This window comes from Aplidium turbinatum, chromosome 2 (assembly GCF_918807975.1).
Source record: "Aplidium turbinatum chromosome 2, kaAplTurb1.1, whole genome shotgun sequence".
Taxonomy (NCBI): Eukaryota; Metazoa; Chordata; class Ascidiacea; order Aplousobranchia; family Polyclinidae; genus Aplidium; species Aplidium turbinatum.
In genome coordinates, this window is record NC_137473.1 from 10,845,824 (window position 1) to 10,862,361 (window position 16,538).

The following is a 16,538-nucleotide window of genomic DNA, read 5'->3' on the forward strand; positions in this document are numbered from 1 at the left end:
AAGGGATTTTGCTAACTATAGGGAGCTGTGCAATTGTGCATTCCTAGTCCAAGAGCCTGCAAGTGTAAAAAGTCTCTGATATTTCTCATTTGAGCAGACTTGCATTCCTGCTGAATGCTAAGACAAAAACAACTCGAAGTGTCGTTTGAGCTTAATTTCGAGTAGGCTAAGTCTAAAACACCTTAGCCTATTTCAAATGCAATGGTCAGAAAGTTTATGACTTCATGAGTAACACATTCATCCAGCCGTGGACGGTCTGCGCAAACCTCATGGTCATGAAAAATAAGAAAAAATGCTTACGTTATGCCCTGTTTATGCCTCGTTTCTTTTAAAATTGTTCTTTGTTGTCAACCAGTTTCTGAAAAAGTACAAAAAGGTTTGCATAGAGAATGCCTTTATGATTGTCTGTCTCTTCAACATTTTTTAAAGTTATATTTATGCAATTAAACGTCTTCAATTCGTTTATCAAGCCGTAACAAAAAGTTGTTTAAGGTTATGAGCATTGAAATAAAACAGCCAAGTTCAAGAACACTTAAATTAATGAAATAACTTCTTGGAAATTCAAAAGAATTTGTTTTTTGCAGACATAACATAAATCTAAATGTGACCGGTTGTGGCAGGGGCCAAAGGTCTTGGGACTATGCCAAATTTAAAACTGATTATTCTGTTTCGGTCTCGAGCACGTTGATATTCCCGTTTTGTCGTTTCTACCTTGTTCTTAACGTTTGTTATGTTTGACATGCATTGTTGTCGTCGTGTTGGTCTGAAACAAGGACAAACTGAAGTGAACTGAATGAAACGCACATTTATATACAGACAAAAAAAACATGTTTCAAAATGTTTTTGTTGCGACAGCAGGCAGTATAAAAAATATATTTGTTTCAATTGTATTGCGTTTTAAATTAAATATCATTGTCAAAAATCAAGCTTCGTTTGCTTTCAAGGAAGCTATGTTTTTTGTAACATAAGGAAGTAGCCGTGTTGGACAGCCTAAAAATAAAGAACAACTTTTGAAGCACAGTCGAAACCTTTTGGTTTACTAATTCCTGATAGATACTCTAGCCTACTGTACGGTAAATTCTCCCCGATAGCTCAATTGGTTAGCGCGTCACTTCTGGAACGAAGAAGCTTCAAGATCAAGCGGCGCTAGTTCGACTCTCGGGGTGTGCGCTTGAGCAACGCACGTTAAGGACTGCTCTCCATTCAGCGGCATCCAATGGATGGAATAGTTCCCCGGCAACACGATTTCAACAATTGGAAACTTCTCTCTGTCAATCTCGGTGTCCGGGTCTGCGTCAGTGATTCAAAGCCTCTACAAGTATGCGAAACTGCCAGGATTAAGCTCTGCAAGAAGCTTTCCCAGTCCGAGGATAAAGATTCAATCAATCAAACAACCTGTCTTCTCCTTTATGACCACCGAAAGGACGTGGCAATGCTTTTGCCAGGTAATGAGTTACTTGCGTGAAATTTGGCACAAATATTTGCTTTAGGCTATTACCCCCTATTTTACTTGAATTAGGTCTTCCTCCACCAGCTGTAAAGTTTGATGCAACAAAAATGACAACTTCATTCTCTATGATCTGCATCAAACATACACGCTACAGTAGATCAACTAGAACCAGTGGCGGATCCAGAGGAGCGATCGCCCTTCTTACTCAGCCAGCAATGACAACTGGGAGGCATCTGGATACGAAACGGGCAATATGTTGGGCCCCAAATGGGAAGCTCGACTGGGTCCCAGGTATATTTGTCCGTGGGCTTGAGTTCCTACCCAATTGGGCAGCCCAGTGTGAAAACGTTTGAAAATAAATTCTTCCGATAGGTGTCGAACTGATGTCCTTTGTAATTATGGGTCACAGACGGATGCGATGCGCCACCGAACTTCACGCCAAAAAACTTCGAGTTCAGAGATAATGAAAGCAGCTGTCTGTGTAATAGAAGGGAAGGTGAAAGAAGAGAATGAGTAAAAATACCTATGTTGCCATGATAACAGATGATGCATTAATATAAATAACTAATAAGCTGAATTAATGTGGGGAATTCAACCAGCCTAAATAAGTAAAAATGTTGTTGTGCAAATGCGCTGCCCAGACTAAACCCACATGAGATCTCACTTAAACCTTTACAGTAATAATTATTGGTAGTGTAAAAACAACACAGACAACGTTATCGTTCTACTGCGCAAGTAATAATAACATTTTTGTTTTGTAAATATTTTTTTTTTCATATTGGGCTACCCACTTACCTCCCATGTTTGGATGATTTTACAACTGGGCTACACGGATTCAACTCACATTAGGGCTCATATTTCCTGTTTTCTTTTTCAAATTAAAATAATAAGAAGTTGAAATTAAGAGATGGGGCTTGTTTAGAAGCAATTAATTAAACAAACATGAAAAATTTGACTTGCGTTAGCACATTTGTGACTCATAAATAACCTACATGGTATGTCCAGTTGTCCATAGGCCCAAGTGCTCACTTGAATTTTTGGACTTGCTGGTTGGGAAATCACAGGAAAGCAACTTTATTCACAATGTACAGTGTATTTGCAAAATTGGAGTAATGTAGATCTACATATCATTGTATTTTGTTGAAATTCCCCCTTTCCCTAAAGCCAGTGGCGTAGCCAAGGGGAGGGGGGGGTGGGGGTTTCAACCCGTGTGACATCACGATATTGAGAGTGATGCTTTCAGTCTCTTTATGTCTCTAAAACAAAGTTTGTCTAGTTTTAAACGAAACTGTATTAAAAGAGCGAGTTTTCCCAATACCAAACATTCAAATATCTCAGCCAGGAATTAGCAACAGCAAAACATAGAGACTTAGCTTTATTTCCGAAAAATGCCGAAGAAAACATGATCTTATCCTTTTGCTATGCCACCGGACAGCACCATTTTACAGGAATATTCATACCCACATTTTTGTTGAAAATGCTCTCAGAATTGGAGGGAAGCATTCAATCATGAGTTTCACCTTCGATTAAAAAGTAAAAAATAAAATCATATTTATTAACAAAACTAACATCACTGGCACGAATGGGGTTGTGTCTTACCCAATAATTCATCATTTTTGCAGCTATTCGTGAGAAAACTCGTATGTCAGAGTCCACGTTAAGTCTGGACCCGTATTTGGTCTTCATATTGGAAATTAAATTTGACAGTGCATGTAGCCTACTGTACAGTGTACAATGCATGTTTTAATTTTTTTTGTTTTTTGCTGTATCGTTACGGCCTACCAGTGGTCCACGAACCATAGTTTTGGAAACGCTGCCCTAAATGATTGCCAACTTCCAAACATCGGTTCGATTTGATTTACCAACATCCGTTACCTTTCACAAACATGTGCCCAGTCTGCTGCAGTTTGTTTGTAGAAAAAGTAACCATCCAACTGATCTGTCCACCAAGATGGTCATGATGACATCTATTGGATGGAATATTTTAAAGACCACGCTTCAACAACATTCGGAAACACCACTCTGTTTATCTCGGTCATCGACGCTGCGTAATTGTTCGAAGCCTCTGCAGGTGTGTGAAGCTGCCACGCTATAGCTTCTAAAAGGTTTTTCTTGCTGCAACGTCGAAGATTCTTACAATTAATCGAGGTTATTCAATAGCTTTTTATTGAAAATTATTATAAATTATTGTTAATAGAAATGATTAGCTTTTTATTACAAATTATTGCTTCACTCTTTTCACTTATTATCTCCGCTTGCAGCAGAATGAGTATCAACATGGGTTGTTTGTCACAAGTTTGAGAACCTCTGCTTTCTATGTTGTTTCAGCATAAACGCCAAAACTTTTTAGTCTTCAATATTGCTTACTGATGGTAGCACGTAGCAGTAATAGCGCAGTCTATTTATCGGCCTTCTACTTATGAGACAGCTGAACAATTTATTTATGTTTAGTCTAATATGACTTATCTTTTTGCTCATATTCGTTAAACTTTCTTGACTTTTGTTGTATATTTTTGAGATTTTTTAGATGTAGCATATGTGGTACGCGAACGCTGTATGGGACAGCTTAATGATACGCCAGGGAGTGGTACGCGAATAGAAAAAGTTTGGGAATTTCTGGTTTAAATTTTACAAGCCAAACATCTATTGTGGGTTTTCATTCTGAAAAAAACCACTTACCTTATTTTATTAGGATCATTGCAAAACGTCAAGTCATCAATTAAATGGTGTTCCGAACGTTATAAATTGAAATTAAGCGCTAGTTATAAACATTGGAAACGGTTATAGCCTTTGGCTAGAATTAACAAAAACTGAACTACAACACCAGTAAGTTTAAACGATTTGTGGTGCTTATATTTTCCTGTATACAGTAATTGACAAATAAAAACTGATAAAGGTACCCGACTAATACAAAATAATAAGAAACTAATCTCTATAAGAGACGAATGTTTCAATAACAATTTAGTCTCTGGCCAATGTGGCCAACAGACACAGTCTTAGTTGCAATATAAAAGTTTCAAGTTTTATGTTGAATAATAAATAGCTTTGCTTGGCAAGCAATAATCCAATCAGCTTTGAAAAAACAAAACAATCAATAGTTGAAAAAAATCTAGACAATAAAATCTAGATTCTAGACCAATAAATGTAGATAATTGTGTTCTAATCTTCAAAAAGCAAGTAGGCTGATAAAGGTTAAAGGTTATAGTTTGAGAAGAGCTTGAATAACGTATTTAGTTAATCATCCGTTAAATTGAAAAGCAGACTGCAGTTCAAATGGTAAAAAATGGCTTAAGATTTGAATGTTAAACTTTTTAAAGTCAGTATGTCGTGCAATCTCATGATTACAGCTTATTTTTTTGGATTTAACCATTTTGCGTTTAAGTTAAAATGCTTTTTACGTTATTTTTGCAAATAAGTTGATCAAAATGACACTTTGAGGCATTTAGGTAATAAAAATTGTATATCTGAAAACTCTTATTCTTAAAAAAGCTCCTCGTTTTCAAAGTGACTTTGCTTGTCATTGAATTTCGAGTTTGATGTTCAACTCCAGATTTCATAAAATCGTTGTCATAACTGTTCTTTTAATTGCATTCAATTTGCAGAGCTGGTTCACAGAGATGTATCATTGCAATGTCGCTGCATTGGAGAATACTTGTTCAGATGGCAGTAACATAGCGTACTATTGATGAAATTGAGTTCAAACTGTTCAAGATGAAATTTGCAATAAATATGCAAAGTGTAGGTGGTATATGCCAATCAGGTTTCATTTAACAAGCAAAACTTTCAAAGATCTGCTGAAATAGATTTTGGAAGCATATGCATTGACCCAGGATTCAAAGCCGACTTAATTCTCTGCAACACAAAATTACAAAAATTCAACGCTATGTTTTACTCTGGTATATTTTTTAAAATTTAACATGTGAAAATTAAAACCAAACTGTTACACGGTAACCTTAGTTTAAACTAACTTTATTATTTCACAGTGTAGATTTTAACGATCTGTTTTAATATGACGATTCGTCATAGCACACGACTAGGGAACTGTGTTCCGAAAGCTAGTGCAATTCGATATTACCACAGCGAACTTGCAGCATCAGGCTAAAACAGATCGTTAAAATCTACACTGTGAAGTAAGCAACGATCATGCAGCTAAAAGCAAAACTCAATCAATTACATAACTTTATTATGACAACTAAAGAGGTCAACTAATTCATACGATTACGTCCTTACATAAACCACTTACCGAAAAGAACGATCCACTTGAATTCCAAATAAAAATAATAAAAAATCCAGGTACACAGAGTATTGACGCTAAAGACATCAACCAGCCAACAGCGTTCGCCCATGGTGGGTAAGTGTAGTCATTGAGCACAAGAGGTTTATACTTCACACAGTAGAAGATGAAAATAAGCTGAAATAAAATCGCTAATTAGAAAATCGAAAGCATCCACTGTCACATCCATAAAAAGAAAGGGAGAATGGAGGCTATAAGTTTGGTTCCCAACAATAATTGCACATAGAGCCGTAAGAGAATAATATGGGCCTGGTACCAATCAATTGGCTGCCGAGAAAAAAGAACTGGCTACCCTACTCTCGTTAGTGCCGAAGGCTTAGTACAGTGCATTCCAACCAGTGGGTCGCGACTCATTGGTGGGTTGCGAAGCTATTTCAGATGGGCCGCGAAGCTTTTCTAAATAGTACAGTTTTCTATTTGATCAGAAAATTATTGCATTATCATTACATAACAATTACGCAACAAATTATGTAACAATTATGCAAGAAATATGTAACAATTAGAACTACTGATGTGCTGTGTCGTAACAATTTCAGTACGTCCGCCCCTAGACGTTGGAAAGTGTAGGTAAGGCTACATAGGCAGATTAGTAGTTTGTGAATTCAGGTGAACATTAGCAAAGACGTCGGTTTATGTAACTGTTAATTTTATGTCCAATTGGTTGCATTTTAAATAATGGCTAAACAAGGGTTAATGTAATTTATTTATACTCTTTAACTTGGTTTGATTCTTTTTGTAGTCACAAAATGGATAGTTTTTTGAAAAGAAAAAAGTAACGAAGTAAATGGAAAAGAAAGGAAATCTAGGGAAGTTATAATGAGAAAATATGACTCAATATGAGAAAAAAGCTTGAGAGGCACCAGGACACACACCACCGAAAAAATGCAATAAAAACAACGCTTCAAAAACGGACACTCTTATTGCTACGTTGCGTGTGAGCTTGTCTCCTATCAAGCCCCGACTTGATCCGATCATATCCAATATGCAAGCTCAAGTTTCACAATAATATTTAATTCCATGTAGATACATTGTTTCTTGTCTCATTAATTTGTTTTTTATTTGTTTGGTCACATCTCATTGTGGGTAGCACGAAAAAATTGCCCTAAAAGTGGGTCGCGAACTTAAAAAGGTTGCGAAGCACTGGCTTAGTATAATGAAAATCTTATCTTCTTATCACCCGATGCTTGGATTTAAGTACAGGACTCACCTTTCTACCTTTACCAATCAATTCATCGGAGCCCAAATCAAAACATTTCTAAGAAAAGTCCACCGTATCTAAAGAATACGCGGTGGTCCCTTCAAACTACCTGACCCCTTAGAAAAGTTAAGGACCCCTAAAATCATGCAGGACCCAGGTCCTATCCAACGAGTAGAATCTTACAGTACAATAAATAGTAGATGCAAAAGGAAATTTTCAAAAACGAATTCACTTTTACAAAAGTTGCAGGAGCAACAGAAAGCAGATATCTGGGTTCTTTTCTTCGTTATATCAAGGGCTTTTTTCCTGGTAGTTTAAAATTTTGGTTAAGTGAATGGGAAGGCAAGGAAGCCAATCTTTGTGCCCATCTTCAGGCAAGTGTTCTGCTAAAGACACAGCAGCATGCTTTTGAGCGGTCTCGAACCGGCATTCTTTCTAAAGTTGAACCAGTGCTCTCACCACTCGGCCAGGCAACCGACTCGTATGTAATACGCAGTGAATGAAATGGGTTAGTATTATTTACAAGAAAACACTACGTAATTGGATACTTACCGTTGTAAGAGCTGGGGTAAAAAACTTGTAGCATAACTTGAAATAAGCGGAAGGATAATATCCTATCATTTGTTTGATATTCTCGAAATAACGATCAATTCCATATATCCAAGCTATGGTCACAGTTTCGAAGAATGTAAACGATAAAAGACATATCCCACTCACGGCATACATGTTGTACAACTCGAACAAAAATATTCCGCCCTAAAAAAAATTGTAATCACTTGTTTCTTGAAGTGTTCAATTTTTAATAGGATGGCTGCTGGGATAACTTATTTACAAGTAGGCTACCGGTAGCCTAATATCCATATTTTTTTTGTCTTATCTAGGCTTGATACTTGATAGTTGAAGATTTAGATGCAAGGAAGCCAATCTTTGTGTCCATGCACCTTCAGGCGTGAGATTAAGTATTCTGCCATACACACAGCCGCATACTCTTGAGCGGTGTTAAATCGACACTTTTCCGAACCAGGGCTCTCACCAATCGGCAACGCAACAACAGAATCTGCAATGTTTCTGTAGCCTAAAAACGTTTCTGTAATGTTGAATAAAAGATGAAATGTGTAAAATCATTGAAATATGACAATTGACGATGCCTTACGTTGGTAAGAAGGGGAACTCCAAGAATAAGCAAGCCCAATAATATTAAAGCAGAAATTTTCTCTCTTCCGTATTTTCCTTTTTGCATCCACGGAAATCTCTCCACCAAAATTGCTATTACTGCTTCAACTCCAGCGAACTGTCGAAAAGTAATAGTCGATTACTTGACTTATAAATGACTAACAGTAAACAAAATGCATGTAACGAAATAGGACAGATAATGTACTCAGTTGCACCTCAATATGGCTGCATTGACACTGCCTACTTTGCAAAGCGCTGAGGAGCAGTGCATTCTGCGATAGATATAGCGCTATAACACGCAATATTATAATTACTATTGTCATCAGCACTAAAAATTCATACAAATTCTATAGAGACTGAAGGTTAGCCTGTATACTTGCATTGCTTTTACAATTTTTTTTTTTAAATAGAGTGCTCAGAACTTCATAACAAGCCCAGCACAGAATCTATAACCAAATAAAAATTGTACAAACAAAAACGAATCATCTACGTTCAATGACATTGAAAACTACTTTCAGACTGGTGGTCCACTTGAGCAAAAAAATCTTGTTTTTAAAAATTTACGGTAAACAATTATGGACTCCATATTTTAGGCTTTTGCCTGATTGCTTTCCATCAGTTGGTGGCATGTATACTTTTTCCTCCTTAATTTTATTTATCAGTTTTGCGCCTGATGATTGTTACCTCACATGAAACCTGAGGTAGCGCATAAGTTATTCATGATACTTTTTCAATAATTGTTTCAGGTCTGCTTTCTGCATTGACCACTTTGTTTGCAACTGCTACAATTTAGGGTTATCCCTGGCTATATGTAGACGTATGTGTAGCAGTCTATGTGCACAACAGAGAGTGAGTTATAACAAGACGATCGACCTGTTGTGAACAAAATAACATTCCACTAAGCGAGGCCTTCAAAACATTACCTCACAACATGCTAGTCGCACATAGCTTCTGAGCTAACGAGGGCAGACGATTTGACATATTGTGCCTTCCCTTTTTCACAGTTTTGCTTATGAAAGCCAGAGGGATTTTCAGCATCCTGGTTACACATTCTACTGACACCAGTAGAACTCTGACCACGTTTTCGCGGCGAGATAATCTGCCACAAAGCTGCATTCACTGCCAAGAGATAAATCTCTTTAGTAGCTACTGTATGTCTTGAGATTTCTACGCAGTTTGGACAATATAAGCTAGATTGTAATCTCCGAAACATTTTTATTCAATAAAATTTATCGACAAATGAGACAAGTAAAAGAAAAATGTAGTTATGTCCTTCATAAAGTATTTTTAGTTTTATTTCTTGATCCTGAGACTGAGATTGCTTTTTAATTTTACCTGGATTCTCTTTTAAATAAATCAAAGAAAACAAAACCTAGGTATATTTGAGGTAAGTACTCTTACCTGAGTGTCAATTCCAACCATGAACAACGTGATAAAGAATATGATCGACCAAAGTCTTGGGAAAGGAAGCAAAGAAAGACCTGTTGGATATACTTGAAAGACGAGACCAGGACCTGAAATACATAAAAAATTACGTTATATTTGGGATATTTCCTTTCAAGATATGACTAAAAGATTTTGAAGTAGACTGTGCATGTGAACCAGTCTCTCATAGCACACAACACACTACATGATCAATACCGCCGTATCCTCGCCATTTAGAAGAAAATGTTAATCTTACAGCCCGTGATAGCAACTAAGTCCATTGGCTGCAGTGCCTGCTGCAGTGCTGGGTAGAATAACCAACTCAAGCTGTATTTTAGAAGAACAAGACTTGCCTTGTGTTGCTACTTCAGTAATATTTTTGGATTCCACTAAAGCCATGTGACCCAGGATACTGAAGATTACGAACGATGCCAAGATTGATGTTAGACTGCAGGTCGACGCCAATATAATTGCCTGTCTATCAACATAAATGATGCAAGATTATTCAACAAATATAAGGTTATAACACCAGGTTAGCCTAGTTATCAAAAAAATAAAAAACATTCTAGAAGCTGACATGAACTGTACGGTAGGCAATAGCTTGCTTGCAGTTCGCCTTGCAGTTCCAAGTTAATTTCGATTCTTATGCAACTGTTGGTTGATTTTAAATTTTTATCCTCGGACTGACAACTCAGCCTCTGATAGGTTATTCCTGGCAGTTTCGCATACTTGTAAAGAGTTTGAACCACGGACGCAAAGCTGGTTGCTGAGATTGACAGACTGAAGTTTTCGATTGTTAAAGTGTTGTTGCAGGGGAACTATTTCATCCACTAGTTGCCGCTAAATGGAGAGCGCTTCTGAAATGCGTGAATGAAATGCTTAAGCGCACACCCCGAGAGCCGAACCTGCAATGCTTGATCTTGAGTCGGGCGCGCACTCATTGACCTAACGGGTGGGCCGAGATTTTCAGAGTGAACTGTGTACACCAGGGTTACTCAAATAATCTTAACAAAGGTCCAGTTTGACAAGTTGAATATTTTTAGCGGTCCAGTGAATAAGTTATTTCACACGTAACCACGAAAGTTAAACTATGTCTACCAAACCACTTTTTATCTAAAATGTAACTCGAATTGGATTTCTGAGAAAGTGGGGAGTCTGGGAGTCGAAGCCCCCCAGCAATTAGCATAATCACAGTAAAAATTGTTTCCTCTCAGTAAAAATCTGTTTGAAGAAGCCCTGAAACGTGGCAATGTGGTTATTCTTCCAAATGCTCAAGGTCCACCATCAACACCCACAAGGTCCGGATTCGAACAGCGGTCCGCCAGTTGAGTAGCCCTGGTGTACACTAACATTGTGTAGACATGTTACAACAAAAAGTGATAAGCTGATTATGGTGTTTAATTACCGAATTCTTAAAGTAACAATCGGTACATCTTGTTCAACACAAACAAAAAACTGCCATATCTTACTTGTAGCAGTTGTTGTTAAACTTGTTGTAGCTTCCGAATGTAATTAGAACAGTGAAACATATTCCGTATGAGAAAAAGATTTGGCCCCCGGCTTCAACCCAGACCTGTCAATGCAAAAGTTTTGGTTTATTTCACTTGGCATTCATAGAAACAAAGCATCCAAAACGTGTTAAAATAGGTTTTCTTGTTGTGTGCAACTTACTTATTAGCCTTCACTTGGAAGAATGCATTTTACTTCAACAAACATGTGTTTTTCCTATCCATGCTTATGCCTTAAAATTGAAGACATAGCATAGACTATAGAGAACGAAAGGCCAGGAAGTCCTTCCTTGTCACATGTAAGCATGTCATTGAGCATTTTACACTACTACCTAGCCTACAGCTAAGTAATCTCAATGGATGGCAAACAAAATCCTTTATCTATCGTTCTGTCGCTTTTATAACTTTTGTTTTGAAAAGATAATTAATTAGTTACCGTACTTATTTGAAGGTGGATAGTTTAGACATAGGTAGAGTAGACACAAAGATAGGATTCTGTTTGTGTGTGTTTTTGTCGTTTCTTGAATTAAGCCAAACCGTGACCAAATCTTCAATGACCAGACATAAGCTGGATGTGACAAAAACCTTTCTATTGTGGAAAGTGTATTCTCAGATGAACGGTTTTATCCTCGATTCATTGCATACATCACTTGAGCTTAAAGAATAATGTGTCTTCACCTGAGGTTCAGTGAGCTTTGTAAAGTTTGGCTTCAAGAGATATGCCACGCCATTCATCGCCCCATCAAGAGTGAGACCTCGAACCAGAAGCACAAATAGCATAATGTATGGAAAAGTTGCTGACACGTAAACAACCTGTACAACATTAGTAACAATTTGAGTTAGGTTTGTTACATGTTTTCATACTTCAGTAGCATGTTTGTACATTGTCTTTCCTGTGCAGTGTGCAGGGAGAAGCGCGTGAAATCTTACTTGTAACTTTCTGTCCACCATTATGAGTTTAAGTTTGAAATAAAGATAACAACAAAATACAAAAAGTCAGCCCCACCTTGCCGCTAGAGCGTACTCCTTTGAATATGCAAAAATAAATGACAATCCATGAACCAATGAAGCAAAGAACTAGAGGCCAGTTTTCCAGACCACCCATGTCTGCAAGACCACCAGACCGGCGCAGTACATAATCACTGAATACAAAAAATGTTGGTTTTAAGCTGAACATAAGAACAAGAATTCAAAGAAATGTATAACAAAATTCCATGTGTCAGTTGTACATGTAACTATTGAAGGGTGAAGACTTTCCTAATTTTTTTTGTCATTACCAGGCTTACAGTACACCCGGGGGTTGAAGATTTAGCCTAAGTAGACAGGAAGACACGGAAGTCAATTTTTGTGTCCACCTTCAGGTATGTCTTTAAATGTCCTGCCAGAGACACAGCAGCATGCTCTTGAGTGGTGTAGAACTCACGTCCTTTTGCACATAATACCAGGCCTCTCACCCCTCGGCTATGCAGCCGACGACTTATGAAGGTTTTAATCAGCTGTGCTCAAGTAACAACAATGTTATAGTTTTATTTATTGTCGCTCTACAACAGCTAAGGTCTTTTAACGACAGGGCTTATTTTTAATTCTATATCAGATTCACGATGTCATCTTATTATTACCCTACTTATCTTCACAGCGTTATGCAAAAGAAAACAATCGGTACTGTTTTTAAAGTGTTCAGTTTCACCGGACCTAGAATCGATCTCAGATCTACCAACATCAGAGCCGAAACCACTCGCCACTGAGCTGGTGCTGCTGTGCTCACGTAATGCTCGACACCATTACGACAGAAAACGTCACAAAAATTTTACTTCCAAAACTCAGCTTCGGGCGAAGTTGAGTTTTCCAAGATCACAGTTGTCAAGGACACGTTGCCAGAGGTGATGTTACTTGTGTTGTTTTCCAGTTTGTCCCAGTGGTTCACACATCTCTCAGAGTTCCACCAGTTTCCTAAAATATTAAAAACCACATATTTAATCACCACTGCAGGTGTAGGCATCACCAACCAAATAAAACCAAAGGGAAGAAACGAATCATCGTGACACGTATTTCCACGTCATAACAAACGTTTTTGCAGTGTTGGCCATTTATTAAAAAAGAGGGTGCGCTATACGCCTACGACAAGGGCCTAGAATTGCATATTTTTATGAGGTAATGTTTAAAATCGATCTCAACTGGGAGTTGCATCGTCTCAAGATTTGCTTTATGTCCAGGATGAGTAAGTGACAAGTGGTAGGCCACTTTTTGACTGATAGAGCAAAATGTTTATGTCAATGTCAATGCTCATTGTCTAGCAGGAACGTAGCCACTGAGGGAAGGGGCTTGGGGGAGCAGACATTCTCTCAAATTTATATCTTGTCTCTCCATCCAAAAATGAATTTTTAATGCTATTGCAACGCCTAATGAATTGTATATTTCATGTTAAATAACGTTTCTTAAACGTTGGCTGCATCCAGTGCTATATATTTAAACAAACTCTTTATTTCAAATATTTAAACCTACAAAACAATTGCTTTTACCTCCTTACAATTTTCTTTGTGGCTACGTCACTAGTTATCTAGTAAGTCTATCACAAACTTTACATACCGCATGTCGTCCATGGGAGAGGTCCAGGTAGACAAGAATGTACAAGATAGAGAGCGGCCCAGGCCATGACTAGCACGTAGTAGATGGAAGAAAACAGATTTATAACTGCACAGCCGTAGCCGACGCCCTATGAAACATAACTAATGTAAAAGAAATAGTAGGCTAGTAGGTAGATTTCTGGATTCAGTATTAAACGTTATTCAATACCAATCTTCTGTCAGACTTGATTTTTCAATAACTTCAAGTTCAATATCATTCCAACTGCTAGCCGCTGATGCAGCATAGCCTACTTTAGCCACGTTTAATCTGTCAGATCTACAATAATTGTTGCTCACAAACGCAACTGATTGTCCTGACAGAAAGAACTAGAACTGTTGCAATACGTGGAAGATTGGTCGAAACCAACAACTTAAATTCGAGACCATTCAAACACAGAATTCTCGGGCAAAAATCAAAGACTTCAGGTGGAATTTTGGTTTTACCGACTGAAACGAAGTTTTGCTTTTCTTCAATAATTTCGATGCAGTCTGTTCTCCATTCATTGCAAAGCTTCAATAGAATAATAGTAATTCTTTAATATGAAACTCATTTTACTCTGGGGCTGTGATTCCGGTAGACATTTATAGGTGATATGGTCAGAGAAAAACAAAATTTGCTTTCTCTTCTTTCCGCTTATAAACTCAAAACCTTCAACCAAGAGGCAAACATCTGGATCTTCTTCTTCTGGCTTTATTCCCACATCAAAATCGGCCGCGGTGCAGATCGCACTCTTTCACATCACTCTGTCAACAGCATTTGGCATCTTTTACTCCTACTGTTTCAAGATCTCCTTCCACATAGTTTCTCCCTCTTCTTTTTGGCCTTTCTTACTTTCGTTTCCCAACTTCCATTTGTCTCATTCTTTTTCCAATTTAACTTTTATGTCTCCTTACCACGTGCCCAACTATTTTTGACGTAACAATTCCAAAGCAGGGTGTTAATAATAATTTGTTTGCATTAAACCTCAAACTATTGACCAACCTTCATGGAAGGAATCAATCTCCAGACTCCAAGTGCAGTCTGTCGAGTATATTGGCCCAACGATATTTCAAGGAAGAACATTGGAATGCCAGCGATTATGACGAATATGACGTAAGGAATCAAAAACGCTCCTGCAGAGAAAAAAAACGCTTAGAAAGGGCAATTAAAGTTTGAAGGATCGAGTGTATCCAGAGAATAAACCGGTTGCTTGTTGCGTATGTGAATAGTTGTGCTGGTGAGATCATACAGAAATTAAAACAACCCATAGACAACATTTTACACAACGTTGTATTTCCGACGCGTTACCGCAAGGATCAACACGCTCAGTGTTTAGATTTAGCTTGCCAATAGATTTCCAGACATAGTGTTAGTTTAGACAGTTGGTTGAAATGGAAAATTATTCGAAAAGTTACTTTCAAACGAAAATAACAGTTTAGCGAAATCACTTTCATCAAACCGACTGAACTACTTTATGAATTGCCACATAGGGATTATTTATCAAAAGCGTAGCTGTCAGACGGGCGCATCGCTTCCTTTGGCAAGTTTAATGTTAAAACACACTTTTTTTCTTACATTTTAAGTCAGAAATATCAGTTTTCGATGACAAAGTAGTCGGTGACTTGTTTTCAACTCCGATATCACGTTTTTGTTGTATATAAGCCTGTGAGAGATCGGACTAAACATCGGACAAAGAATCACCATAAAACCAGAAAAGTATTTCCAATCTTCAGGTATAAGTCTTTTGCAACATAGATGCTTTTAGAATGACGTATGTGTGACTTATGTGACGTACTGAGTGACGTATGCGCCTATCAAATGCAAAAAGGCCTACTGTAACTTTTAAGCATCAAAGTAGCATGTTTAAACATGAATGAATTGAAGCAACCTACAGTAGACTATTACAAACAGAAAAACTGCAAGGTTTTTTTACACGATTGAAACAGCAGCCATACGCACCTCCACCATTTTTATAACATAAATATGGAAACCTCCAAACGTTCCCAAGTCCAACTGAGTAGCCGACTAATGCCAAGATGAACTCAGTTTTCCTACCCCAAGTTTCCCTGAAAAAGATCAGTATCGATTGTTAAATATTTCGATAAAGTAACCTCAAATTTATAACCAATAAAGTAGCCCTTCAATTCATGTTTAGCATCCTCTGCTTCGTGTTTTTAGTGTGACAGAAAAATAAAGTTGTGCAAAAAAGACATTACCCGATGTACAACCGAGCGATTGAACGTATAAAGATAATAAATACATGTGGTTTCGGCAACTAGCACAATTTATTGATAGAGTTTCCTTCTTGGCCTCGGAAACCTGTTTAGGTTTTCGTCATCGTGAAAGCGGCTTCTTCGGCATCTTTTTCTAATATAATTTAACTTAATTTTCTGATTCTAATAATGCAGGGCTACGGAAGCTGGCTGCGTTTTTTGTGATGTTGGTTATTCTTGTAAAATTTCTATCTACAGTAGTTCTAGTCAAAGATTACACTTTATACTTTAAACTTATCAGTGTGTAGAAAAATTCACATCTTTGTAGTTTGCAAGTGAACTGAATAATTGAACACAGGCCAATGCATAACAATTTTAAAATAACCTACTGACCTGGGCTCCTTGACAGAGGTCTGCATATCAATATCATCCGAACACTTTTCACTGTCATCCTTCGTTTCGGAAAGTGTTAGTTGAATGATTTCATGCGAACTTGGCATTTTAGGCATTTTGAAGTCAAAGATTTTAACCTATATGTTCCACAGCAAGTTGCGATTAAATGAAATTTATTAAATGCTTCAAAATGACCTGTTCAACTTAATAAAAATGAAATTAAGAGGGGTACTTAAAAAGTAGGCTACTTTTGAGAATCGATTGAAGCCAAAACCTAATA

At 37.4% G+C, this 16,538-nt stretch overlaps 1 protein-coding gene across 1 annotated transcript in view; it reads right to left on the reverse strand.

Annotated features, from left to right (window-relative positions):
• LOC145788183 (sodium- and chloride-dependent GABA transporter 3-like) overlaps window positions 1-16,295 on the reverse strand; it is a 48,451-nt gene extending 32,156 nt beyond the window's left edge. The window contains exons 1-8 of the mRNA XM_082599871.1: window positions 16,259-16,295; window positions 15,612-15,718; window positions 14,655-14,785; window positions 13,635-13,761; window positions 12,860-12,998; window positions 12,055-12,190; window positions 11,727-11,861; window positions 11,010-11,113 (exon numbers count right to left, since the gene is read on the reverse strand). Of these exons, the coding sequence (XP_082455997.1) occupies window positions 11,010-11,113; window positions 11,727-11,861; window positions 12,055-12,190; window positions 12,860-12,998; window positions 13,635-13,761; window positions 14,655-14,785; window positions 15,612-15,718; window positions 16,259-16,284 (905 nt within the window). The 5' untranslated portion in view covers window positions 16,285-16,295. The remainder of the gene's footprint in view (window positions 1-11,009; window positions 11,114-11,726; window positions 11,862-12,054; window positions 12,191-12,859; window positions 12,999-13,634; window positions 13,762-14,654; window positions 14,786-15,611; window positions 15,719-16,258) is intronic.
• Between the last annotated feature and the right edge of the window lie 243 nt (window positions 16,296-16,538).